The sequence below is a fragment of the Haematobia irritans genome, chromosome 3 (genome assembly GCF_050003625.1).
Source record: "Haematobia irritans isolate KBUSLIRL chromosome 3, ASM5000362v1, whole genome shotgun sequence".
Taxonomy (NCBI): domain Eukaryota; kingdom Metazoa; phylum Arthropoda; class Insecta; order Diptera; family Muscidae; genus Haematobia; species Haematobia irritans.
In genome coordinates this window covers 70,589,938-70,617,350 of record NC_134399.1, presented here as the reverse complement: position 1 = coordinate 70,617,350, position 27,413 = coordinate 70,589,938, and the positions used below count along the sequence as shown (strand labels likewise).

The 27,413-nt window shown below is 33.2% G+C and overlaps 1 protein-coding gene across 1 annotated transcript in view; it reads right to left on the bottom strand.

The window, feature by feature from the left end:
- LOC142230979 (uncharacterized) overlaps window positions 1-27,071 on the bottom strand; it is a 35,504-nt gene extending 8,433 nt beyond the window's left edge. The window contains exon 1 of the mRNA XM_075301598.1: window positions 26,996-27,071. Within this exon, the coding sequence (XP_075157713.1) occupies window positions 26,996-27,071 (76 nt within the window). The remainder of the gene's footprint in view (window positions 1-26,995) is intronic.
- Window positions 27,072-27,413: the final 342 nt, after the last annotated feature.

Genomic DNA, 27,413 nt, shown 5'->3' with positions numbered 1-27,413 from the left:
TTACTTGAAATTTACAGAGGACTGGGGAGAGGTTACGATATTAATATTTGATACCTAATTTTGTGATATTTGGACGCACTCTTGCCCTGCTTTTTGAAATTTGGACTTATAATTTGCTTGGCATTTTCTGGGACTTTTGCAAAAGATACGCTACATCACTTTTCGATATTTGGTCGGGGAGGAGGACATCCTCTAAAACTGAAAAAAAACAAAAAATCTTAAGTTTTCTTGAAATTTACAAAGGCAGTGGGGGAAGGTTATGAACGGTGAGGCTACCTTCCTTGCCCCACACTTGAAGGAAAGTTTCAAGAATTTTCAAGGAAACTGTTCACTTCGGTGTTTGTCGATATTGTATCGGGGAAAGTGACGTCCCTTTAAAACAATAGAGAAAAATTTTAACTTCTCCGATCTACTTGAAATTTAAAGGGAACGTGGGAGGAGGTGATTAAATTAATACATGATTTTTAAATTGGTATATGATTTTTCGATATCTAGTTGGGGAAGGGGAAAAGTGAAATAAACTTTGTCGATTTACTTCGAGTAGTTGTGAAATTAATATAGGGTACGTGATTGTCCGATATCAGGTCGGAGTGGAGCGAAGGTGGGGATAGGGTTCCCTTTTGTCCGTTTTTATACCCACCAACATAGAATGGTGACGGGGGTATAATAAGTTTGTCATTCCGTTTGTAACACATCGAAATATCAATTTCCGGCTATACAAAGTATATATATTATTGATCAGGGAGAAATTCTAAGACGATATAGCCATGTCCGTCTGGCTGTCTGTTGTAATCACGCTACAGTCTTCAATAATAAAGCAATCGTGCTGAAATTTCGCACAAACTCGTCTTTTGTCTGCAGGCAGGTCAAGTTCGAGGATGGGCTATATCGGTCCAAGTTTTGATATAGTCCCCATATAAACCGACCTCCCGATTTGGGGTCTTGGGCTTATAAAAACCTTAGTTTCAATCCAATTCGCCTGAAATTGGAAATCTAGAGGTATTTTAGCACCATAAAGAGGTGTGCCAAAAATGGTGAGTATCCATATAGACCGATTTCCCGATTTTACTTCTTGGGCTTCTAGAATCCGTAGATATTATCCAATTTGACTGAAATTTGAAATCTAGAGGGATTTTAGACCATAAAGAGCTGTGCCGAAAATGGTGAGTATCGGTCCATGTTTTGGTATATCCCCCATATAGACCGATCTCCCGATTTTATTTCTTGGGCTTCTAGAATCCGTAGTTTTTATCCAATTTGCCGGAAATTGGAAATCTAGAGGTATTTTAGAACAATAAAGAGGTGTGCCGAAAATGGTGAGTATCGGTCCATGTTTTGGTATAGCCCCCATATAGACCGATCTCCAGTTTTTACTTCTTGGGCGTCTAAAATCTGTAGTTTTTATCCAATTTGCCTGAAATTAGAAATCTAGAGGTATTATCTACAGATGTTAGATTTTAAACCAAGGCTTTATTTCATTTTCATTTCATTTTCTTGCACACTTGCGCACGATGTTTATGATTCCTCTAAAACTCAAACAAATATGGTTCTTATAAATCCAGAATCTGATCTAGTCTTCATAGGTACACGCAGAGAAGGAATATGATCACCTCAAACATGTTTCAAGAGCAAAATGTTATTTTTGTATGGTGACCATGTAACATGTTTGTCAAATATAACCTGCTTGCCGAAATCAGATACATGATTTCCGAGAAAATAACATGGTTGCGAAAACCATGTTACATGATCACCACCCAAAAATAACATTTTGCTCTTAAATCATGTTTGAGGTGATCATATTCCTTCTCTGGGTGTAAAATCTTAGAATTTATCTTTGGGAAGTGTACTGGTTGAACTGATCTGCTTGTCACCAAATCCCCCTGAAATTTTCACAGGAAACTATAATATTTGATTCATGGTGGTAGGTATTTAAGATTCGGCCCGGCCGAACTTACTGCTTTATATACTTGTTTTTTTTTTTTTTGGACTATGCGACTTTTTCAAAGTTTCCAACGGTATAACTGCATATAAGTGCATATCGGGTGAAAGTTTTATATGGGAGCTATATTTAAATCTGATTCGATTCCGACCAAATTTGGCACAAACAATTAGAATTGTAATTCTACTATCTTTGTAAAATTTGACCAAAATCGGAGTAAAATTTTGGCCTTTGTGGTCATTAGAGTGTAAATCGGGCGAAAGGTGTATATGGGAGCTATATCTAAATCTGAACCGATTTCAAACAAATTTGGCACACTTGACGATGCTATCAAATGCAACAATTTAAACAAATCATTTTGAATCTCTTGCGTCTGAGACAGTAGATGATTCAGCCGTCTGATATCCCTTGAAGTATAAGTGTATTTCCAAAGTCGCCCCACTAGACGTTGTCCAATGGATTTCAGGTAGTTTAAATTATACTCAAGGAGAGTGAATTCACAAAACAAAATCCATTATTTGATTTAATTGTTTTTCGAATTATTCCTAAAATATTCGGTAATTAAACATACCTCTAAACATTAGATTTTCCATATTTTGTTATTATTTCTGAAAGTGCTGGGGCGGCGCAGTACACTCAAAAGAAGTTTACTTGGATCCAAAGATTTTGACCTTCTCTTAAAGATTTTGGTATTGATTCCGAGCCAAAGATGCGGCTTCTTTAAATAAAGAAATTTTTTAGCGACCTATCTGTCTTCAAATCTAGGACCAATAAAATTAAAATTAGGATACAGATCTCATTTATCAAATTTTCATTCTTTTTTCGCGGTTTATTAATAAAGGTACTCACGGACGAACAAATGCCAGTTTAAAAATTCAAATCATAAAATTCAAATCATAAATCAAAATGTTTTCTTAATTCCAAATAAAGCTTAAACCAAAGAAGCGTTTTATCTTAAAACTAAAGTTTCAATATTTCAGTTAATTTAAGAACAATTTCTTTAAAACAAAAATGTGGTTCTTTACTTTAAGGAAAATTAGCCTTAGTTCAAGACATGGGACTTAACCGGAGGGATGCAAATTTACAAAATTTGTGTCCTAAATTTAATGAAAAATAAATTTTAAGCAAAGATTATAAACTTTATTTTACTTAAAATTTTATTATTTTAAAGAAATTTTTCCTTAATATTATGTAAATTTCGCATCCTAAAATTTAAGATGCGTAATCTTTAATATCACGTAAATATTTTTTTCAGTGTATACAACACATGTGTAAATGAATGTTTTCTTGCAGCCAAATTTATTATAATGGAAATAATACTGCTTATTTCTATTTCCTTTTAAAACATTTTTACTGTATCACAAGATAATTAGGTATGGTGCAGAGGTTTCCAGCAACTTATTATCCTCGTTGTTAAGCTTATCGCCAATTATTTCCATACATATATAGGGAAACTGAGGTATTTGAATTTAATTAATAACGTATCGTTAATACGAAACCACTCAGTTTCCAATGGAAGTTATTCATTCGTTGTGGTCAAGTGGTTTATTGGCTATTATGTAAATTAAAACGAATATAAAATTGAAAATTTAATTAACAATAGAGTGGAAATTATAGATATTCTGAAAAACATTTTTTTTTTGGAGCGAATTAAAGATTGTGTTGCAAAGTAATATTATTGTAGTGTCAGTAAATGTATGTTATCAGTGCTGATGTCGGTCGAGAAGTTATTGGAGTAGGCATATTCGAATGAAAATCAGGACTCCTAGTTAGTCAATAAAATGAATCGGAAAACTCATGTGGTCCAAGACGTAATTGTCTTAGACGCATCGTTTTAAAATTACATTTTAGTCTAGTTAGCTATGTCTTTTCATATATATTTCTTAAAACAATCGCTATTAATTTTGGAAAAAATCGGTTTATATTTAGCTGGGGAGCCACCGTAGTGCAGTGGTTAGTATACCCGACGTGCATACAAAGGGTCGGAGAGTGGTTCCAAATCGCTTTTTTTTTTTTTGAAATAATTCTGCAACTTTTGAACGGAAAAAGATCTCAACACAAAGATATTTTAGTGCGAAAGCTGAGGTGTTTTTCTCTAAGTTTGCAAGTTTTTGAGGCCTTAGTTGGTCCACGGGCTGGCCTCTAGACCTTGAAATTTGGTCAACTCGGGGCTATCTTGTTTTCGCTCTCAAATCCGCAATTATGAACATATTTCGAAGGTTTTTGCTCGATAGAACTTATAAAACCCTTCAAAAAAGATCGGGAGCGTGTGCCAATATATTTTATAATTTATATTTTTTTTGCAAAATGAGGGGTCTATATTATGAACAATGAGGAGTCTATATTATGAACCTACAGGGTCCGTTCCTTGTTTTCGTTTATAACTGCAGTCCCCACAAAAATCTACGAATTTAGAAAATCGTGTACCTATGTGCTTTATATTAAAAGTTGTAAACTCCACAATTTAGAATTTGAAAAAAAATACAGAATTTTGACCAATTTTTATCAAAAAGGCACCTACATTAGATAGGGTCACGAAAAAAAGTTGATGCGGTCACCCCCCAGTTTTGTAGCATATTCGAAGACAATTTCAGAACACCAAAACTTTTTTTTCCGTGCATCCTACGACCCCCCAAAATACAATTTATTGTGCTGTGTCGTCATTTGAAGTCCGATCGAAAAGAAACGCATATCGTTATTCGTGGTTGATCAGGAGCTATATTTCGTGCATTGGTCATTTTTGACTCCGACGTCAAATTTGATTTTTAATTTTTTTATTTCGCTTCGTATACCCCTATGATGCCCATTTCTTATAACCATTATAAAGATCTTAACAAAATATGAAACTTTTGCTTTTGAAGTATTTACTTATATTCATAAACAAAAAAGTTACAAAGATTTTAAAAAGTCAAAAGGTCACCCTACACACCACCAAATAGTTTTTGCTGTGTTGTCATGATGTCCGATCGAAACCACATGCACATCGTTATTCACATCTACGAAATTAATTTATAAGGCATTTAGAACACATAACCTGTTTATCTGTAAATTTCTAACGGTACCATTGTATACATACTCGTTGTTTGCACTACGGAATTTTCTGCGTTATGCAAAGTGCATGTGTTTTTGCTAGAACAATTTGAAAGCCTACTGTTTTAAAATTCTAACAATCACTTTCGCTACATGATTTTTTAAGTCTGTCCATACTTTTGTGAGAGAAGGCTGTTGATAGTATTTGAAAAAAGTGAAAACAACAGCCTTCTCTCACAAAAGTATGGACAGACTTAAAAAATCATGTAGCGAAAGTGATTGTTAGAATTTTAAAACAGTAGGCTTTCAAATTCAATTTCAATTCATATTTTTAATTGACAAAAAATGGAATTAAAAAAAAAAAAAAAAACAAAATGCTTCCTTACCCCAAAAACATTCAATTTTCGTAATTTTTGTTTTTCTCGTTAATATAATTGTCATTGAGTTAAAGATGGAATCAGCAGTGATAAGAGAGAATTTCACCAATGTGGTATCGCAATGGACTGAATTCGAATCAAATTTTGTACCTCGGAATATTTTGTGACTCTCATAAAACTTGTAAAATATCTGACAAATCGGTTCAGTTTTAGATATGGCCCCCTATATATCTTTTGTGCGATATTTCCTTATATGGCCTCTAAGACCATATTTACATATTGAACTGCCTCAAATTTTGCATAAGGAGTACATTAGATAGAGTAATTAAGTTTACCTAATTTGGTTGAAATCGGTTCAGATTTAGATATTGCTTCCATGTACACCTTTCGCCCGATTTATACTTTTATGACCACAGAGGCCAAAGTTTTAATTTTTACGATGTGCTTGAATTTTTGCAGATATAGTATAATAATCAGATGATATCAAAATGTTTAGTCTGTAAGGTGATGAAGTGTATAGGTTAGGTTAGATTGCAGCCCGATGTATCCGGCTCACTTAGGGCGTTTTCGATTCGCAAAAAATATGGTGCCTTGGTGTTACACTACTTTTTCCCTAATTGACATTTCGACCAAATGATAGTGTAATTCTAAAGTTATTGTTAATTTATAATATTGTGAGGTATAAAGGATCTAAAATCTATGACAGTGTCCTTGATATGTTGCAATCAATTTCGAGAATGTTGTACCTTTTTTCCCAATCGAAATCGCCATTAGACTATTCAGTCCATTGTGATACCACAATGGTGAACTTCTCTCTTATCACTGAGTGCAGCCCGAATCCATGTTAAGCTCAATGACAAGGGACCTCCTTTTTATAGCCGAGTCGAACGGCGTTCCACATTGCACTGAAACCACTTAGAGAAGCTTTGAAACCCTCAGTAATGTCATCAGCATTACTGAGGTGGGATAATGCACCGCTGAAAAACTTTTTGGTGTTCGGTCGAAGCAGGAATCGAACCCACGACCTTGTGTATGCATGGCGGGCATGCTAACCATTGCATCACGGTGGCTCCATGCACGCACAGAAAAAACATGTTTGGACATGGTTGCCGCATCCATTTAATGCTTATTTAGAGTATGTAATTGTCGCGAAAACCATGTATTTTGTCTTTGTAAAAATAATTTTCGAGCAGAGAAAAATATATGTTGGCAATAAGCATTTAAATGGTTCTCAAATGCCGCAAACATGTTCTATTATTTAAATGATAGAATTTGAGACCATTATATGGTCAGGAAAATCATGTATCTGACCATTCAATTTTTTTACTTTTTTGCAGAGAAAAAAATATTTTTATAGTTTACGTATAGACATGTCTACAACCATTACATGGCCATAAAGACCATGTACATTGTTTTCGTGACCATTTAATTTTTTAATTTTTTTGCAGCGACAAGAATTTTATAAAAACATTGAGCAGGTACACACGATTTTCATTTTGCGCGTCAGTCGTGTGTTGATTGTTTCTTGGAATGGACGGAGAATACGGAATTATTGTGTATTGTGTTAATTTATTTATTCAGAAATGGCACGTGGTTTTATGTGAATACAAACAAGGAAAGTGTAATTGAAAAAAATATACCTGGTTTTTGTTCTGCATTTTGGTATATGGTATAATTTATTTTTATTTGCAGTTACATGATGTCTGCGTTTGTACATTTGATGGTCACGAAGTAAATATGGAATGATTACTTATTGTTGAAATTGAACCAAACTAGAGTGTGTAAAAATATGTGAAGTTTGCTTGCACGACATTATAAATACAAATAAACAATGAATTAGTTTATAAATAAATAAAAACAAATAAATAAAGTTGATTTTGTGTTTTCTTTTCTCAAGTGGCGTCCTTTTTTCGACGACGAAAAAAGTTTTTTCATAAAAATCAAAACATTTTAGGTTGTGACCATGTTCTTTTAACTAGAAGAAAAACATTTTTGACGAATAACATAACATTTTAGATCGTGACCATTGTCTTTTAATGGAAACAAAATTCTTTTTATCAATATAATAACATTTTTGATGAGGACAATTGTATTTTTCTTAGAACCATGTTCACTGAGCCAACATGGTTGCAGGTTAAAATGTTACATGGTCGCCGCAAAAATAGCTGCTATCATATTATTTTGCTCTTCGAATATGATTGTGGCAATCATGTTTCTTCTCTGCGTGTGAAGTGTATAATATTTTCGAACCTGTCCGAAGTGCTGCAATAAGCCCTCTGTAGTTTTTTCACTCAAGTTAATATACTTATTTTTGAGTCTATAACCCAAATCTTTTTATTGGAGTTTCAGATTGAGTCGGTTTTCGACAGCTTGTGAAGCTGATGGATTTTTTTTTCGACCCACTCTAGTGTTAATATGAGTAATCACTCATATGAACATTAATTTGCTGTTTAATGCGACTGAAATAAGATAAGCAAAATTATCACCGACATTAATGAAATTTAAAAACGTATGACAATGAATCCGATAGATAGAGAATAATTTACTCTGCATCGCGACTACTTTTAAATAAATAGGGTCATACATTTATATCCATTACAGTGATAAAATATATGGACAAACATACTAAATGTATATATGGAGTTAGATGTGATTTTATACAAATTTCCAAATTTTATATTGACAAATCTTCATTAGATTAGGTTAGATATACCAATTTTGTTGTTTGATTTACTTGAAAAACTTAATTAAGCCTCAATGAAATGTTTGCGAAACAGTAAACATAAACTTAATTATTTAATCTCAATTTTTAGAGTATATATATTTTTTCTTAATTGTGATTATATAGAATTTTTTTACTTCCTTCATCCTAATTTGTGCAAATTTAAAAATTCTACTTTGTACCACTAGGTCCACCATTATAAGAAAACAAACAAGTAAAGTAGAAAGTCGGGCGGGGCTGACTGTATCATACCCTAAACCACCCTTACTTAATTAGTAATCATAAGCATTTGTGGAGTAACATTGATATAGGTCTGGGAGATAAACCGTAGTTGCATATTTAAGAAAATTAAGGGGTACGGCGGAGGATTATCCCACCTCAGTAATGTTGGTGACATTTCTGAGGGTTTCAAAGCTTCTCTAAGTGGTTTCACTGCAATATGGAATGCCGTTCGGACTCGGCTATAAAAAGGAGGTCCCTTGTCATTGAGCTTAACATGGAATCGGGCAGCACTCAGTGATAAGAGAGAAGTTCACCAATGTGGTGTCACAAAAGACTGAATAGTCTAAGTGAGCTTGATACATCGGGCTGCCCCATAACCTAACCTATCCTAACCTAAGGCGTACATGTTTATGGGAGCTTTGTCTCACTCTGACTATAGCTTATATACTGAATATGAGCTCATATACTGAATTACCACGGAAAATGTTCGGTTTACCCTACAAGGACTAAAAAATGTCCCTACTTTCCCATACATTCCCAAACAATTCCCCTACAATATTTTTCGTTAAATTAAATTTCAACAAGAAAAATATTAATTTTTATACCCTCCACCATAGGATGGGGGTATATTAACTTTGTCATTCCGTTTGTAACACATCGAAATATTGCTCTAAGACCCCATAAAGTATAAATTCTGAGTCGATCTGAGCATGTCCGTCCGTCCGTCCGTCTTTTGAAATCACGCTAACTTCCGAACGAAACAAGCTATCGACTTGAAACTTGGCACAAGTTGTTGTTCTTAATTTAGGTCGGATCGTATTGCAAACATTAGCGTAGCTAGACAATTTTCCTAGGGGGGGCTATAGCCCCCCTAGCTAAAACTTAATAGACGGAACTTATAGGTTCAAGTAATGTTTTATTTCATAAAATTGAATAAAAAAATAGACATCAAAATAACTCGACAATCAATTTATAATAAAGCAACTAAAAGTACCCTACGGGAAATTGGTGCAAATTGCCACTGACGGACCTATCACAGCACTGGTACCTGTGCTCCAGTTAGTTGCAATTTTCACATTTAGTGAAATAAAATTATCAGAATAACGTTTTGTTCGACATATTTCAAAAGTTTTTTTTTCATTTCGGGTTCGATTAGGAGCCCAAATTGAAAGAGATTTCTAAGAGTTTGTCCGAGACTGGTTCCTGAGGACCTGTTTATGGGTTGCTTCTGCTAAATTGTCCCAGGACGTGTCCTTTGGGATGAGTCCAAGACGCGTCCTAAAATGTAAGTTTACTCCGTCAATGACAAACCCATGTTAAAGTCGACGGTCCCTTACATACGTTTCGATCAGAACTGGGACTGGTTCATACACACCAGGGACTAGTCCTGTACCAGTTCCGTGGTTGATCCATTTCCCGTAAGGTAGTTCCACACTTTTCCCAGCAAACAATTGGGAGTTGTTCTAAAGGCACAACTTTAAAAGCACTTCCAAAAATGTCCTCACAAAGAAGTTAACTATTTTAACTACACAGGAAGTTTGCTTTATTCATTTTTTTTATATTTTAATGCGTAATTTTTTGTTTTCTTTTTTCAAATAGTAAGAATAAATAAAATGGTACTAATTATTCAAATTTTGCCACAAAAATTCTAAACCCATTATAGAAAAGTCGATAATATTTGAAAAAACGTTTCAAACAAGCGTTAGAATGCATTAAAAATCATAAAAAAGTATAAAAATTATTTATTTGGGAAATTATCACAAAATTTTTAATTCACATTCAAAACACTGAATTCAGATCACACCTTAAGAAGTGATGCAAATTCATTGCAACGGTTGTTGAAACGGTGGACATTCGTTCTATGACAAGTTCATATTACATTCATCGCTTCTCCGCCAATTTTGTACCACTTTCAGACCCAAAAAGAACATTTTCACTTCTTTTTTGGCGACGCTTTTTTTGTAGCATTATTAAGATATTAATTTATGAAAGAATAGTTTTAATATCAATTACTATTTTTTATTCAACTAAATCATAAGTTCAACCACAGCTTTATTTCATAAATATCGGACTTCTACCACAACCCAAGTAATTCGATTGTGCATGAAAGTCTTAGGTGAAACTTTGTGCGTTGTACGAGTATATACAAGTTTAATTTTTATAAAAATGTAAAATCGTAAATAGGTTTTCAAATTCTGGGGGGGCTAAAATTTTTCTGGGGGGTCTAAGCCCCAGAGGCCTTCTTACGCTTATGATTGCAAATGGGCCATATCGGTCCACTTTTACGTATAGCCCCCATATAAACGGACCCCCAACTGTAGCTTGCCGATCCTATAAGAGCAAATTTCATCCGATCCGGCTGAAATTTTGTACATGGTGTTAGTATATGATCTCTAACAACCATGCAAAAATTGGTCCACATCGGTCCATAATTATATATAGCCCCCATATAAACCGATCCCACGATTTGGTTTGCGGAGCCTCTAAGAGAAGCAAATTTAATCTGATCCCGCTGAAATTTGGTACATGGAGTTGGTATATGGTCTCTAACAACCATGCAAAAATTGGTCCACATCGGCCAATAATTTTATATATAACCCCCATACAAACAGATCCCCCCATTTGGCTTGCGGAGCCTCTAAGAGAAGCAAATTTCATCCGATCCGGCTGAAATTTGGAACATGCTGTTGGTATATGGTCTCTATGCCAAAATTGCGCCACATCGGTCCATAATTATATATAGCCCCTATAAAAACCGATCCCACGATTTGGTTTGCGGAGCATTTAAGAGAAGCAAATTTCATCCGATCCGGCTGAAATGTGGTACATGGTGTTAGTATATGGTCTCAAATGACCATGCAAAAATTGTTCCACATCGGTCCGTAATTATATATAGCCCCCATATAAACCGATCCCCAGATTTGACCTTCGGAGCCTCTTGAAAGACCAAAATTCATCTGATTCAGTTGAAATTTGGTACGAAGTGTTAATATACGGCCTCAAACACCAATGCACAAATTGGTCGAAATTGGTCCATAATTATATATAGCCCCCATATAAACCGATCCCCAGATTTGACCCCAGGAGCCCCTTGGAAGAGCAAAATTCAACCGATTCGGTTGAAATTTGGTACGTGATGTTAGTATATGGTATCCAACAACAATGCAGGAATTGGTTCATATCAGTCCATCATTATATATAGCCTCCATATAAACCGATCCCCAGATTTGACCTCCGGTGCCTTATGGAGAAGCGAAATTCATCCGATCTGCTTGAAATTTGGTACGTTTTGGTAGTATATGATATTTAACAATCATGCCAAAAGTGGTCCATATCAGTCCATAATCATATATATCCCCCAAATAAAACGATCCCAAGATTTGGTTTTGGAGCCTCTTGGAGGAGCAAATTTCATCCGAGTCAGTTGAAATTTGGTACATTGTGCTAGTATATGGCCGTTAACAACCATGCCTAACTAGGTTCATATCGGTCTATAGTTATATATAGCCCTCAGATAAATCGATCCCTAATCACACAAAAATTGGTCCATATCAAGTTCATAATTGTATATAGCCCACATATAAGCGACCCCCATATTTCAATTCTGGCTCTCTACGTACCGTGCAAAAAAATCCATAGAAATAACATTTGGGAAAAATTTTTATAGAAATAATATTTTGAAAAAAATAATTTATAGAAATACAATTTTGACAAAATTTTCTACAGAAATTAAAGATCAAGCCTTGTCGGCTTCTAATTTCCTCCTCCAGAGCCACCAAAATGTAAAAATTATTACAAATTGTGTTGAGTGAGAATGTGCCTACATTGTAGCCGTATGTCCTACAAGTCGTTAAATATTAGAAAAAATCTTCATATAGGGAATTTCCCCAACATCTAGCAACACTGGCTGTAGTTGATATTGCACCTACGGGGTTAATATGCCAGTAATGCTGAGCCCATTAATAAAAAAAGAGAAAATCGCTCAATTAGTGTGGGTAATAAATCCAAGCAATTACGATCGGCTAGTACATCAAAATTTGAAATTTGAGTAACATTGGTTAATAAATAAGAGTATTATGGCCAAATTTGGAAAAATAGAGCGATTCTTATATATGGAAGTTGTATGTAAATCTGGACCAATTTGCATAATATTTTGCGAGTTTGATTAATACCACAAAAGGTTACCTTGTGCAAAATTTGAGTAAGATCAGTTAAGAAATGTGGTCTCTATGGTCAAACATAAGGTTATTAGGGGTAAATTTTTCAAAATCGGGCAATACATATATGTCAATCAAAATCGATTTCGATGAAATTTTGTACATACAGTTAGTGCTATAGAAGATTACATTTGGCCAACTTTGGGTACTATCGGTTGATAAATAACGGGTTTGTAACCATTCGGATTCGATCGGTATATCTTTTATCAATATTTGTGGTAGCCACATTTTTTTGCAGATCAAAGTTATTGTACCCTAACCACTATGTGGGTATAAAAAGAGGAAACGCTCAATTAGTTTGGGTAATAAATCTAAATTTTTGCAAATCGGCCAATATATTTGTGTACAAGCTACATGTTTGGCTAAATAAATCGTCTAATACATGAAAATTTGAAATTTAAGTAATGTTGATTAATAAATAAGACTATTACGACAAATTTTGGGAAAATCGAGCGATGCATATATATGGGAGCTATATCTAAATCTGAACCGATTTCTTCCAAATTAGCAAAAAAAACGTAACCTAACCCCATTTGTCGTAATCCTATTTCTTCCACATTCAATAGGGTTCGTCCTTGTACCCGCCAGAGATGGTCTGTATCAAACATTTTAAGGTTTGCGACTGTCGCAAAGTTGTAAACGTCGTAAACGTCACATACACGTCGTAAATGTAGAAAAAGTAGCAAACGTCGCTAACTCCAAATACTTCAGACCCTTCAGATAGGTAGCGAATGATATCCAAAATGATGATATATGCGCAGAAGTTTCAATTCTCAGGAATGTTTATAAAAATATTTGTGAGTTTAAAAAACTTGAGAATATAGTTATTTCAATTGGAAACTCGAAACTAAAATTACTATAAACTACTCGATGGTGCAGTAAACGTGACGATCGGTACTCGCTCATAGTTAACTTTTCACAAATTACTGCAGAAACTGGAAGGAAGGAAAACTACTTAAGTCTTATATAAGTGAATTGCTGTTTAGAGAAAATTTTATAAAATCACTTTTTGGCTTATTAGAGCCAAGTCACAGATTGCGACAGGTCAACCCTGGTACCCACAAAACACCCTGTACCAAATTTCATCAAAATCGTTTAATAATTGCGACCGGAATCCTGCGAACAACAAATACATGCACAGACGGACGGACGGACACCAAGCGCTAGATCGACTCAGGAGGTGATTCTGAATCGGTTGGTATATATTTTATGGGGTCTAAAATCAATATATCTGGTAGGCAAATTTTTTGGCAGGTCAAAGTTATTATACCCTAACCACTATGTGGTTTAGGGTATAAAAAAAAAACAAATTACGGCCATAAGTTAGAATCTTATGTACCCTCCACCATGGATTGGGTAGAAACTTCTACGAAAGAATGGCATCCACAATCGAATTACCTGAGTTGTGGCAATACTTACCGATGGCAAGGTATCTTAATTCTTCTTGTCATCGTCTTCTAAATTGTAAGTTAGTCCATATGTGGTATATATTATACTAAAAAAGCAGATTAAATACGTATATAATTCAGTTCTTGGCCACTATACATAGGGAAGTTCGCAAATAATTACGAACCGGTATAAACTTTTGCGCGGAAATTAGAGAGCCAGAATTGAAAAATGTCGATCGATTTATATGGGGGCTATATACAATTATGAACCGATATGGAACAATTTTTGTGTGATTGGGGATCGGTTTATCTGAGGGCAATGTATAATTATAGACCGCTATGCTAGCACAATGTTTGGTACATTCATCTCCTAAATCGGATGAAATTTGCTCCTTCAAGAGGCTCCAAATCAAATCTGGGAATTGGTTTATATGGGGGCTATAAATGATTATGGATCGATATGGACTAATTTTGGCATGGTTGTTAAAGACCATATACTTGCTCCTCCAAGAGGCTCAGGAAGTCAAATCTGGGGATCGGTTTATATGTGAGCTATATATATATAATTATGGACCGATATGGACCAATTTTGGCATGCTTATTAGAGACTATATACGTATCCCACGTACCAAATTTCAACAGGATCGAATGACTTTTGCTCCTCCAAGAGGCTCCGGTGGTCAAATCTGGGGATCGGTTTATATGGGGGCTATATATAATTATCGACCGATATGGACCAATTTTTGCATGATTGATAGAGACCATATACCAACACCATATATCAAATTTCATCCGGATCGGATGAATTTTGCTCCTACAAGAGGCTCCGGAATTCAAATCTGGGGATCGGTTTATATGGGGGCTATACGTAAAAGTGGTGCAATAAGGTCCTTTCTCAATACCATCCAACCTACATCAATAACAACTACTTATGCCAAGTTTCAAGTCGATAGCTTGTTTCGTTCGGAAGTTAGCGTGATTTGAACAGACGGAAGGACGGACGGACCTGCTTTGATCGACTCAGAATTTCACCACAAACCAGAATATATATATTTTATGGGGTCTTAGAGCAATATTACGATGTGTTACAAACGGAATGACAAAGTTAATATACCCCCCATCCTATGGTGGAGGGTATAATTAAAATTGAGATAAACTGCATCATTTCCATATTGAATGAATGGGTAAAGTTCTTGCTATTCAAATTACTGCTTTCAATTAGACTTTTGGGCCCACTAACAATTTTGGTATCACAAGAAGAGATCTTTATTGATTTTGTTGTTCGTAGTTTCTTTTTTGGCGGACGTACAAGAATGTGTGAAAAAAAAATCATACGAAAACCAAAGGATACAATGAATTAGCTTATTTTATAGGCTATCATAGCTCGCATTTATATATGTATCGCTCCATTTTACGAACTTTGAGCATAATATTTTTAACTAAGTGCATATCGGGCGAAATATATATTTGGGAGTTATATCTAAATCTGAACCGATTTCAACCAAATTTAACATGCATAGCTACAATATTAATTCTACTCCATGTGCAAAATTTAAAGAAAATTAGGGCAAAACTCTGGTTTTTGGGGCCTTATAAGTGCATATCGGGCGAAAGATATATATGGGAGCTATATCTAAATCTGAACCGATTTCAACCAAATTCGGCAGACTTTACGATACTATCAATTGCACTTCTTGTGCAAAATTTAAAGGAAATCAGGCTGAAATTCTGGCTTCTGGGGCCGTATTAGTAGATATCGGGCGAAAGACATATATGGGAGCTATATCTTAATCTTAAGCGATTTCTTCCAAAATCAATAGGGTTCTATTCTGACCAAAAATATATAATTGTGCCAAATTTGAAGTCGATTGGACTTAAATTGCGACCTAGACATTGATTACAAAAATGTGTTCACAGACAGACGGACGGACGGACATGGCTAGATCGACTCAGGGGCCGACCCTGAACAATATTGCCAAAGACACCATATGCCTATCTCGTCTCCTTCAGGGTGTTGCAAACATATCCACAGTGTGGCGCAGGGTATAAAAAACATATTTTAATTTATTTTCAGATCAAAGGAATATCTTCAGAACGTTTTTTATCCAATTTTTCTATCAAATTTATTTCACTAACATATATTTTGAAAAGGTTACATTTAGTGGGAGTATATTTTAGAATAGGGTGATTCACAGTCTTTGCGTTGTGGTCATTAATTTTAGTATGATCAAACCGAGTAGTTTTAAAGTGCTTATACTCGTAGTAAAGAGGAAACATTTCAAACCTAAAAACATGCCTGTTGTGAACGCCGTATTATCGAAGAACACAAATATAGTTAAATTTGAAGGACACACAGCAATTAGTAGACTATATTAATTTTTTAGTGAATTTTTATAGAATTTTTTTATTGAATTTACTAGAAATCAGTAAATTTACTACTGTGTACTTAAATGGCAGGAAAGAACAATTTTGAAACAAAATATGTATAAAAGAAATACATGCATGCAATTGTAAACTATTAATTCTATACTGCTAAATATTTCCAAGTGTTTGTGTTTTCCTAAAAAATTCAGAAAAGCTTTGCAAGTAATTTTGTATATAATTAATATATAATATATAATTATATTTGAACTTGGTTCAACGTTATATTAGCTTGACATCACTATGTTGTAGCATGCTTGACTAATTTTTGCCTATTTGTGGCATATTATTTTGCTTTTATAATAAAATTTCAATAAAATTCGTTTGTTTTTGCGGCATATTAAAATATGAATTTAACTGATTTATGTATAATATGTGTTTGTGTTTACTCGTATTTAAATAATATGTTTTGTGTAAATATTTACATTTTATAGCTCAAAATTAATACAAAGTGTTTTGGGATTATGCAAAATAGTGTTTAGACTATTATCATATACAAAATAGTATTAGTTTAATTTTTTGCAAATATAATAAATACAATTCAGTCATATGTTAATAAATGTCAAAATATAAGCATATATTTAAATATAAGCATGTATTTAATGATAATATATGAGCATTGTTTGCCCTTAGGCTATGGTGGCGTATAATTTAGGTTTCGTTTTTTTTTTCTGAAACTCATACGCAGTGATGTACTATGGTACTACATACCTATTTTGTTTGATATACTATGCACAGCTACTGTGGAATACGTTGATATAACTAAGTGTGTTTTTGCACCAGAACAATAGATTTTAGATAGGCCCATGGTATCTTTGCGGAACCTTAAATGTTCATATCGTCATATTATATCCACATTTATAATATGACGACTTCTGATTCATGATTTTTTTAGTGCAATTTTTATCAGGATGTTTATTTCGTGATGGAATCTGAAGAGGAATATAATTACTCGTGAGCCCAAAGCAAAAACAAAATAATTTGTCTTGGTCACTCCAGATGAGTGTAGGAGAGCGCCAGAATTTGCGTAATTGAAGGAAAAGAAAAGAAACACCAATAAACAATTAGGTTGGGTTGGATAAAACTTGGATTTATTTTGTCAGAATAAGTCTTACCAGTCTAACAATGGATAATGAGACAATATGCCCACTAACATTATTTGGCGCTTTGACCAACGAAAACCAAATTCAAGCAACATTCAAAGTGAATAGTCGAATATCAATGCGCACTCCCCGACAATCTTTACCGGCCTCAGTAAAAAATAATTTTAACAATATGGTAATGGCAGATAAAGACTTTTACATATCCTCATCAATTGACATACTTATAGGCACTAAAAAAAATCATGTCCTTAAAATACGAATGCGAATTTTGCTTAGGATAGAAGACGCATTTTTCTGATATAAAGACTCGTCCAAAAGTCTATAGACTTTTAAATGAAGTCGTTTTGTCTTTATAGTTAAATGATTTGACTTAAAACTAGGTACCTTAACATGAAAGAAATATTTATTATCAACTTGGATTTAATAGTTCTGAAAATGTCTTCAAAATCAATGAAATCGTCTTTTAATTTGTAGACTTTTTGTATCAAAGCAAAAAACCGTTCAAAAATAGGAGATTTCTTATTTTAAAGATGTTTTGTACTTGAATCATGGCACAATTTCTACTTAAAGTCAAGTGGGAAGTTGAAAATTTGAAGTTTCTTTAACCCGTTTTTGAGGGACTCTTATAGCATATGAAGAAACAAAGTAAAAAAAAATAAAGTCCACAGTCGACTATATTATACCCTTCACCACAGTGCACAATGTCGCGCTTTTTACGGCAAAAAGTCAGTTTTTTAACTTTAATTTTTTAATATTTTCTAGATGGGGCTTACTAACGAACATATTGATAGTAAAAATTCAAACTAAATTGTTACTGTTGGCAACCCTGTTTATGCACAAACAGTCGTTAATGTTGACAAAACTTTTAATAGGTGGTTACAAGAGTAAAGCAGCGCAATTTTTGTACAATTAAAAACAGTGTTCACACCCTAAACCACATAGAAGTCAGGGTATAATAAGTTTGATCTGCCAAAAAATGTGCCTACCAGAAATATTGAGTTTAGACCCCATAAAATATATACCGATCGACCCAGAATCACATCCTGAGTCGATCTTGCGCTTGGTGTCCGTCCGTCCATCCGTTTGTTCATGTATTTGTTGTTCACAGGATTCCGTTCGTAATTATTTACCGATTTTGATGAAATTTGGTACAGGGAGTTTTTTTTGGGAACAAGGACGAACGCTATTGAATTTGGAAGAAATCGGATCAAATTTAGGTATAGCTCCCATATATATATATTTGTATCGCCCGATTTCGACAAATGGGGTCACGTTGCGTTTGTTTTCAAACGGATCGTCACCAAATTTGACAAAAGGTAATCTTTTTCATAGGTCTTCAAGTCTGCAAAATTTCATCCAAATCGGTTCAGATTTAGATATAACTCTCATATATATGTATCTCCCGATTTTCACACATTTGGCCACAAAACCTTTTTCTATCAACCGATCTTACTCACAGTTGGCTAAATGTAATCTTCTATAGCACTTACTATATGTGCAAAAAATCATCGAAATCGGTTCAGATTTAGCTATAGCTCTCATATATATGTACCACCCGATTTTTCTAAATTTGGCCATAAAACCCTTATTTATCATTCGATCTTACCCAAATTTGGCTAAATGTAGTCTTCTATAGCACTAACTATATGTGCAAAAAATCATCGAAATCGGTTCAGATTTAGATATAGCTCCCATATATATGTATAGCCCGGTTTTCCCAAATTTGGCCATAGAACCCTTATTTATTATCCGATCTTACTAAAAGTTGGCTAGATCCAGTTTTCTATAGTACTAACTATATGTGCAAAATTTCATCGAAATCGGTTCAGATGTAGATATAGCTCCCATATATGTATCACCCGATTTTAAAAAATTCGCCCCTAATAACCTTATGTTTGACCATACAGGCCTCATTTCTTAACTGATCTTACTCAAATCTTGCACAAGGTAACCTTTTGTGGTATTAATAAAACCCGCAAAATATTATGCAAATTGGTTCAGATTTAGATATAGCTTCCATATATATGCATCGCTTGATTTTCCCAAATTTGGCCATAGTACTCTTATTTATTAACCAATGTTACTCAAATTTCAAATTTTGATGTACTAGCCTATCGTACTTATACGTACTTGTAGCTCTTACATATTGCTCGATTTTTACAAATTTGTATTTATTACCCACACTAATTTAACGATTTTCTCTTTTTTAATAATGGGCTCAATATTAGTGGCATACTAACTCCGTGGGTACAATATCAACACAGCCAGTGTTGCTAGAAGTAGGGGAAATTCCCTATATGTAGGGTTTTTCTAATATTTAGCGTCTTGTAGGGACATAGGGACACAATGTAGGACATTTTCACTCAACACAATTTGTAATAATTTTTACATTTTGGTGGCTCTAGAGGAGGAAATTAGAAGCCGGCAAGGCTTGATCTTTAACAATGTGTGGTAAACTTTATTCCTGTAGAAGATTTTGTCAACATTTTATTTCTATAGAACATTTTGTCAAAATTGTATTTCTATAGAAATTTTTTTTCAAAATATTATTTCTATAAAAATTTTCTCATAATTTTATTTCTGTGGAATTTTTTCTCAAAATTTTATTTCTATAGCATTAATTGTCAAAATTTTATATCAATAGAAAAATTTCTCACAAAAATTTGTTTATAGAAACTTTTTCCAAAATTTTATTTTTATAGAGATTTATCAAAAAAGATTAATTTAACGAAAAATATTGTAGGGAAAATTGTTTGGGAATGTATGGGAAAGTAGGGAACTTTTTTTGTCCTTGTAGGGTAAACCGAACATTTTCCCTGGCAACATTGACTATGAGCTATAGTCAGATTGACACAAAGCACACATAGACATGTACCCCTTAATTTTCTTAAATATGCAACTGTGGTTTATCTCCCAGGCCTATATGTTACCCCACAAATGCTTATGATTACTAATTCTGTAATGGTGGTTTAGGGTATGATATAGTCGGCCCCGCCCGACTTTCTACTTTACTTACTTGTTTAATAATGGGTTCAATATTAGTGGCATACTAACTCCGTGGGTGCAATATCAACACAGCCAGTTTTGCTAGAGGTAGGGGAAATTCCCTATATGTAGGGTTTTTCTAACATTTAGCGTCTTGTAGGGACATAGGGCCACAACGTAGGATATTTTCACTCAACACAATTTGTAATAATTTTTACATTTTGGTGGCTCTAGAGGAGGAAAATAGAAGCCGGCAAGGCTTGATCTTTAACAACATGTACCCCTCGTGCCAAAAGAAATCTAACAAAATTTGAAGATTACCACAAATATACCAAACAAATATTTTTATAGAAATTTTCGTCAAAACTTTATTCCTGTAGAAAATTTTGTCAACATTTTATTTCTATAGAAAATTTTGTCAAAATTGTAATTCTATAGCAATTTTATTAAACAAATATTTTACACTACAAAATATTATTTCTTTAAAAAATTTTCTCAAAATTTTATTTTTATGGAATTTTTTCTCAAAATTTTATTTCTATAAAAAAATTTCTCATAAAAATTTGTTTATAGAAACATTTTCCAAAATTGTATTTTTATAGAGATTTAACAAGAAAAAAATACTATTTTGGGTAGAATTCTACCAACTATGGCAACCGTGGTGGTAATACAAATTTATATTCTAAGTTATATACGTTGCATATTCATGCTTTAAGATAATAAAGTACTTACAACCATTTTTGTTTTGTAAAATTTGTTTAAATTTAACGAAAAATATTGTAGGGAAAATTGTTTGGGAATGTATGGGAAAATAGGGAACTTTTTTTGTCCTTGTAGGGTACACCGAACATTTTCCCTGGCAATACTGACTATGAGCTATAGTCAGATTGAGACAAAGCACCCAGAAACATGTTCCCCTTAATTTTCTTAAATATACAACTGCGGTTTACCTCCCATACCTATATCAATGTTACCCCACAAATGCTTATGCTTACTAATCAGCAAGTGTGGTTTAGGGTATGATATAGTCGGTCCCGCTCAACTGTCTACTTTACTTACTTGTTTTTTCTTTTTTTTTTTAAATCAGAATAAATCTTTGGCCTCTGTGGTTAAATCGGCTGAAGGATATATATGGCAGCTATATCTAAATCTTAACCGATTTCAAATCAGGCTGAAATTCTGGCTTCTGGGGCTGTATTAATAGATATCGGGTGATATATATATATGGGAGCTATATCAAAAACCGATTTCTTCCAAAATCAGAACACTATTGATTAAATTAAATTAAAAGGTAACATGAACCACGTACCGCCTTTTTTCTTCACGTGAATTGTAGTAAAACCCTGGCCTCTGTGGTTATGTGAGTGTAAATCGAGCGAAAGATGGGATATATTCTGATCGAAAATAGATACTTGTTCCAAATTAAAAAAAAAACAAGTAAGTAAAGTAGAAAGTCGGGCGGGGCCGACTATGTCATACCCTAAACCACCATTGCAGAATTAGTAATCATAAGCATTTGTGGGGTAACATATAGGTCTGGGAGATAAACCGCAGTTGCATATTTAAGATAATTAAGGGGTACATGTTTATGGGTGCTTTGTCCCAATCTGACTATTGCTCATTGTCAATGTTGCCACGGAAAAGGTTCGGTTTACCCTACAAGGACAAAAAAAGTTCCCTACTTTCCCATACATTCCCAAACAATTTTCCCTACTATATTTATCGTTAAATTTAAAAAATTTTACAAAACAAAAATGGTTCTAAGTACATTATTATCTTAAAACATGAATATGCAACGTATATAACTTAGAATATAAATTTGTATTACCACCACGGTTGCCACAGTTGAAAGAATTCTACCCAAATTAGTAATCTTTTTCGTTAAATCTCTATAAAAATAAAATTTTGGAAAAAGTTTCTATAAACAAATTTTTGTGCGAAATTTTTCTATAAAATAAAATTTTGACAATAAATTCTATAGAAATAAAATTTTGAGACAAAATTCCACAGAAATAAAATTTTGAGAAAATTTTTTATAAAAATAATATTTTGAGAAAAATTTCTATAGAAATACAATTTTGACAAAATGTTCTATAGAAACAAAATGTTGACAAAATTTTGGTAAGATCGGTTGATAAATAAGGGTTTTATGGCCAAATTTAGAAAAATCGGGCGGTACATATATATGGGAGTTATAGCTAAATCTGAACCGATTTCGATGATTTTTTGCACATATAGTTAGTGCTATAGAAGATTATATTTAGCCAACTTTGAGTAAGATCGGTTGATAAATAAAGGTTTTGTGGCCAAATTTGGGAAAATTGGGCGATACATATATATGAGAGCTATATCTAAATCTGAACCGATTTGGATGAAATTGGATGAAAGGCGATGGAAAAGATTACCTTTTGCCAAATTTGGTGACGAACCGTTTGAAAAAACGCGCAACGTGACCCCATTTGTCGAAATCGGGCGATACATATATATGGGAGCTATATCTAAATTTGATCCGATTTCTTCCAAATTCAATAGCGTTCGTCCTTGTGCCCAAAAAACTCCCTGTACCAAATTTCATCAAAATCGGTTAATAATTGCGACCGGAATCCTTTGAACAACAAATACATGGACAGACGGACGGACGGACACCAAGCGCCAGATGGACTCAGGAGGTGATTCTGAGTCGATCGGTATATATTTTATGGGGTCTAAAATCAATATTTCTGGTAGGCACATTTTTTGGCCGATCAAACTTATTATACCCTGACCACTATGTGGTTTAGGGTATAAAAAACTGCTACCTAGACTTTGATTACAAAAATGTGTTCACAAACATACGGATAGACGGACTTGGCTGAATCGAGTCTGGGGTCGACCCTGAGCATTATTTGCAATGATACCATGTATCTATGTCGTCTCCTATTGGGTGTTACAAACATATGCACTAACCCTGTCCCACAGTGTGGCGCGGGCTACAATTAAGGTCATATCTATCAGAGCAATTTTGGATGTACATTAAAAATAATAACATACAAAGAATTTTAAGAAAAGTATACATTGTCCTTTGTTAGCAAATACAATCGAATAAAATATTAAATACAAATTAAATTGTATTTAATGACAATATGTGAGCATTATTTGCTTGTGGGATATTTTGGCGTATGATTTATGTTAATATTTTTTTTTTTTTTTGAGAAATTCATACGCAATGATTTATTGTGTAGACTTTGCCTGGTATTCGGTTTGTTAGCTGAATCTAATTAATTATACCGGGCAACGTCACTATGGTATAGCGTATGTTTAGTGGGTGTCCACTGAAATTTATGTAGGCCAATGCTCTAATTGACAAAACTACTGAAGGTTAACATGGCAAGATTCAATTTAATGATGCCTTTGGTCAGGAACACGCCATAGGCCGATTAACTAATAGCCATTTATTTATAGACATAATTTGTAATCAATGTGGTAGAGTGTATTTTATTTTTAATCGACTTGAATTTAAAGATGCAATGTGAATGCTTTAATACGGGAACACCCACATAGGCAGTCTTACACAAGTTTACATACCACTGATTTTTTTAGCTCTTAACTAATGATTTTCCTTGTTGTTTATAAAGAATATCAACAAAATCTTCTTGAAAATTAACAAATGCGTTTTTTTTTTCAAATCTACTACAAATAAAGCATATATATGCATATTTTCTTACATTTTATTATTTAAAGAAACTACAAATTATTATTAACCATATGTAAATTTGTGTAAACTTAAACTTAATTTTGTAGCAAATCATTTAACATAAATATTTAATATGAATATAAGTATGTAAAGGTGATTCAGAATAAACGAAGAGTAAATACTTTTCAGCTATGATCTCCGTATCAAGTAAATTTATAGTGAAAAGCAATAGCGATTGACACAAACATAATGAAAATGATTTATCGGGCAATACATATGTATTAGAGTTATAACAGTATATACGATATAACAGTATATAACCAATTATGTGGAAAATCTGGAAATGTCATCGCTAAAGTTGTGTGTAAAATGTAGGTATTCTGACCATTTTTTCCTAAATCTGAAGAGCCTACAACCCCATATAGTTGTATCAAATATGAATATATTTGTGCCAAATTCGACATAATTAAACAGAATGCAAATTATATTCTCTGTGCAAAATATCAAAACTGGTGTAACATTTCAATGAAATTGGATGTAAAATATGAAATTGTACATCACATTTCTACAAATCACGCCTTTTCACAAATAACATATAGACAATTTTTTAAAAATTCTATTTCTGTAGAAAATGTTGTCGAAATTTTATTTCTGTTGAAAATATTGTCAAAATTTTATTTCTATAGAAAATATTCTCAAAATTTTATTTTTATAGAAAATTTTGTAAATTTTTTTTTCTATAGAAATTTTTTTAAAAAAATTATTTCTATTGTTGTTTTTGATCTCAGCTTAAAGCCATGCATTGACTAAACTACAAGTGTAGCTTAACCAAAAGAGGAAAAGTATGCTTGTCAAATTTATTTGGGCAAAGCCCTATAGACTGCAAGATGGTTGGATGTACAGCTGTTTCGGAATTACCACATTCCTCATCAGCATCCTCTACTTGCAGCAAAACTATCAACCAATTATCAGAATAAATTTTTAAGCTACACTTGTAGTTTAGTCAATGCATGTCTTTAAGCTGAGATCAAAAACAACAATAACGATTGAAGAGAAGCCAACAATAACAAACAAAACGAAGAAATTTATTTCTGTAGAAAATTTTGTCGAAATTTTATTTCTATAAAAAAATTTGTCAAAATTTTATTTCTAAGAAAATTTTATTGTAGAGAAAATTTTTATTTCTATAGAAATACATTTTTGGAAAAAAATTTCTATACAATAATATTTTGACAAAATTTTCTATAGAAATAAAATTTTGACAAAATTGTCTATGGAAATAAAATTTCGACAAAATTTTCTATAGAAATAAAATTTTGATAAATTATTATATTAGAGTATAATAATTTATCAAAATTGTATTTCTATGGAAAATCTTGTCGAAATTTTATTTCTATAGAAAATTTTATTGTAGAGAAAATTTTTATTTCTATAGAAATAAAATTTTTGAAAAAATTTTCTATACAATAATATTTTGACAAAATTTTCTATTGAAATAAAATTTTTACAAAATTGTCTATGGAAATAAAATTTTGACTAAATTTTCTATAGAAATAAAATTTTGACAAAATTGTCTATGGAAATAAAATTTTAACAAAATTTTCTATAGAAATAAAATGTTGACAAAATTTTCTATAGAAATAAAATTTTAACAAAATTTTCTATAGAAATAAAATGTTGATAAATTGTTATACTCTGTGGTACAGGGCATAATAAGTTTGTGCATTTGTATGTAACGCCAAGAAATACCAGTCTGACACCCATCGTCTAGTATACCGATTGTCTTAGAATTCAATTTTGAGTCGATTTAGCGATGTCCGTCTGTATGATATTTTTGTGTGTAAAGTATAGCTCGCATTTTAGATCCGATTGTGCTCAAATTTGACATAAGGTCTTATTTCTACTCAAAACACGATGCCTATTGATTTTGGAAAAAACAGTTCAGATTTAGATATACCTGCCATATATAGTTAACACCTATCTGGTCATAATTGGTATGTTTATCAACCGATATTCTTCATATTCCGTAAATTTGAATATTCTTCGAGTCTCAAAAAACCTGCAAAATATCAGCCAAATCGGTTCGGATTCATATATATAGCTCCAAGGTCTATCTTTCGCCCGATATGTACTTATATGGCCCCAGATTTACACTCATATGTTTAATAATAAGTATTTACGTGAAATTTCGCACATTGAGTAGAATTGACCTTCTAGCTATGCATAAAATCGGTGCAGATTTAGATATACCTTCTATATATATATATATAATTAGGCCGACATTGATTTAATAGGTAGCAGAGTCTACATTTTTGCATTTACTTCCTTCAAATTTTGCACAAAGAGTACAACTGATGGTATTGTCAAGTGTGTCAAATGTTGTTGAAATCGGTTCATATTTAGATATAGCTCCCATATACATCTTTCGCCCGATTTAGATTCATAGGACCAACTGAGACCCAAGTTTCATTCCGTTTTACATGAAATTGTGCACTGCGAGTAGAATTAATATTTTTGCAATGTGTGCCAAATTTAGTTCAAACTGGAGAAGGAGATATAATAGAAAATTTCATACATTGCACGTATCTGCAATGAGGTTTTACTTCAATTATCTTGACATTCTATCTGTGTCGAATTTGATCAAAATCGGACAAGATTTATATAAATCGCCATATATTCTTCCGATTTAGGCGTCATCGATAATTTCCCCAGACTTTCCACAGAATCGGATAAGATTTAGATAAATCTCAGGCATGCGTAGATATCGCTTGATGTGGTCAAAGTTTGTCACAAACCCCACAATTGACCACCTATCTTGGCGAGACCTAGACTATATTTTTGTAAAATCGTAGCAAAAATTTTAAAAATGTCTCAAAATATATAGAACGCCTAAAAGTTTTTCAGCGGTTGATTATTACCTCTCCGAGGCACTTGTGACATTTCCGAGCGTTTCAAAGCTTCTCTGAGTTGTTTCATTGTAGTATGAGACGCCATTCGGACCCGGCTATAAAAAGGAGGTCCATTGTCATTGAGCTAAAAGGGGTTGAATCCATGACCCTTTGTATGCTATGCAGGCATGCTAATCATTGCTCCACGGTGGTAAATGTTCGACAAATTGATATCTTTGAAAATAGTCTTCAAAATTGACTTACATTTCTTTGTGGCAACACCAGTGCCCCAAACCCCAATAATTCATCTTTGCTGTTCTCTCACTCCGTATGATTAATAAAAAATTTTGGTTTGTATACTAAGTGCAGGAATATAATGTTGGTTTTTATCAATTTCTTTATTGTTAATAGAATTCAGTGATGTATAAATTCGCTCTGTTTGCTATGG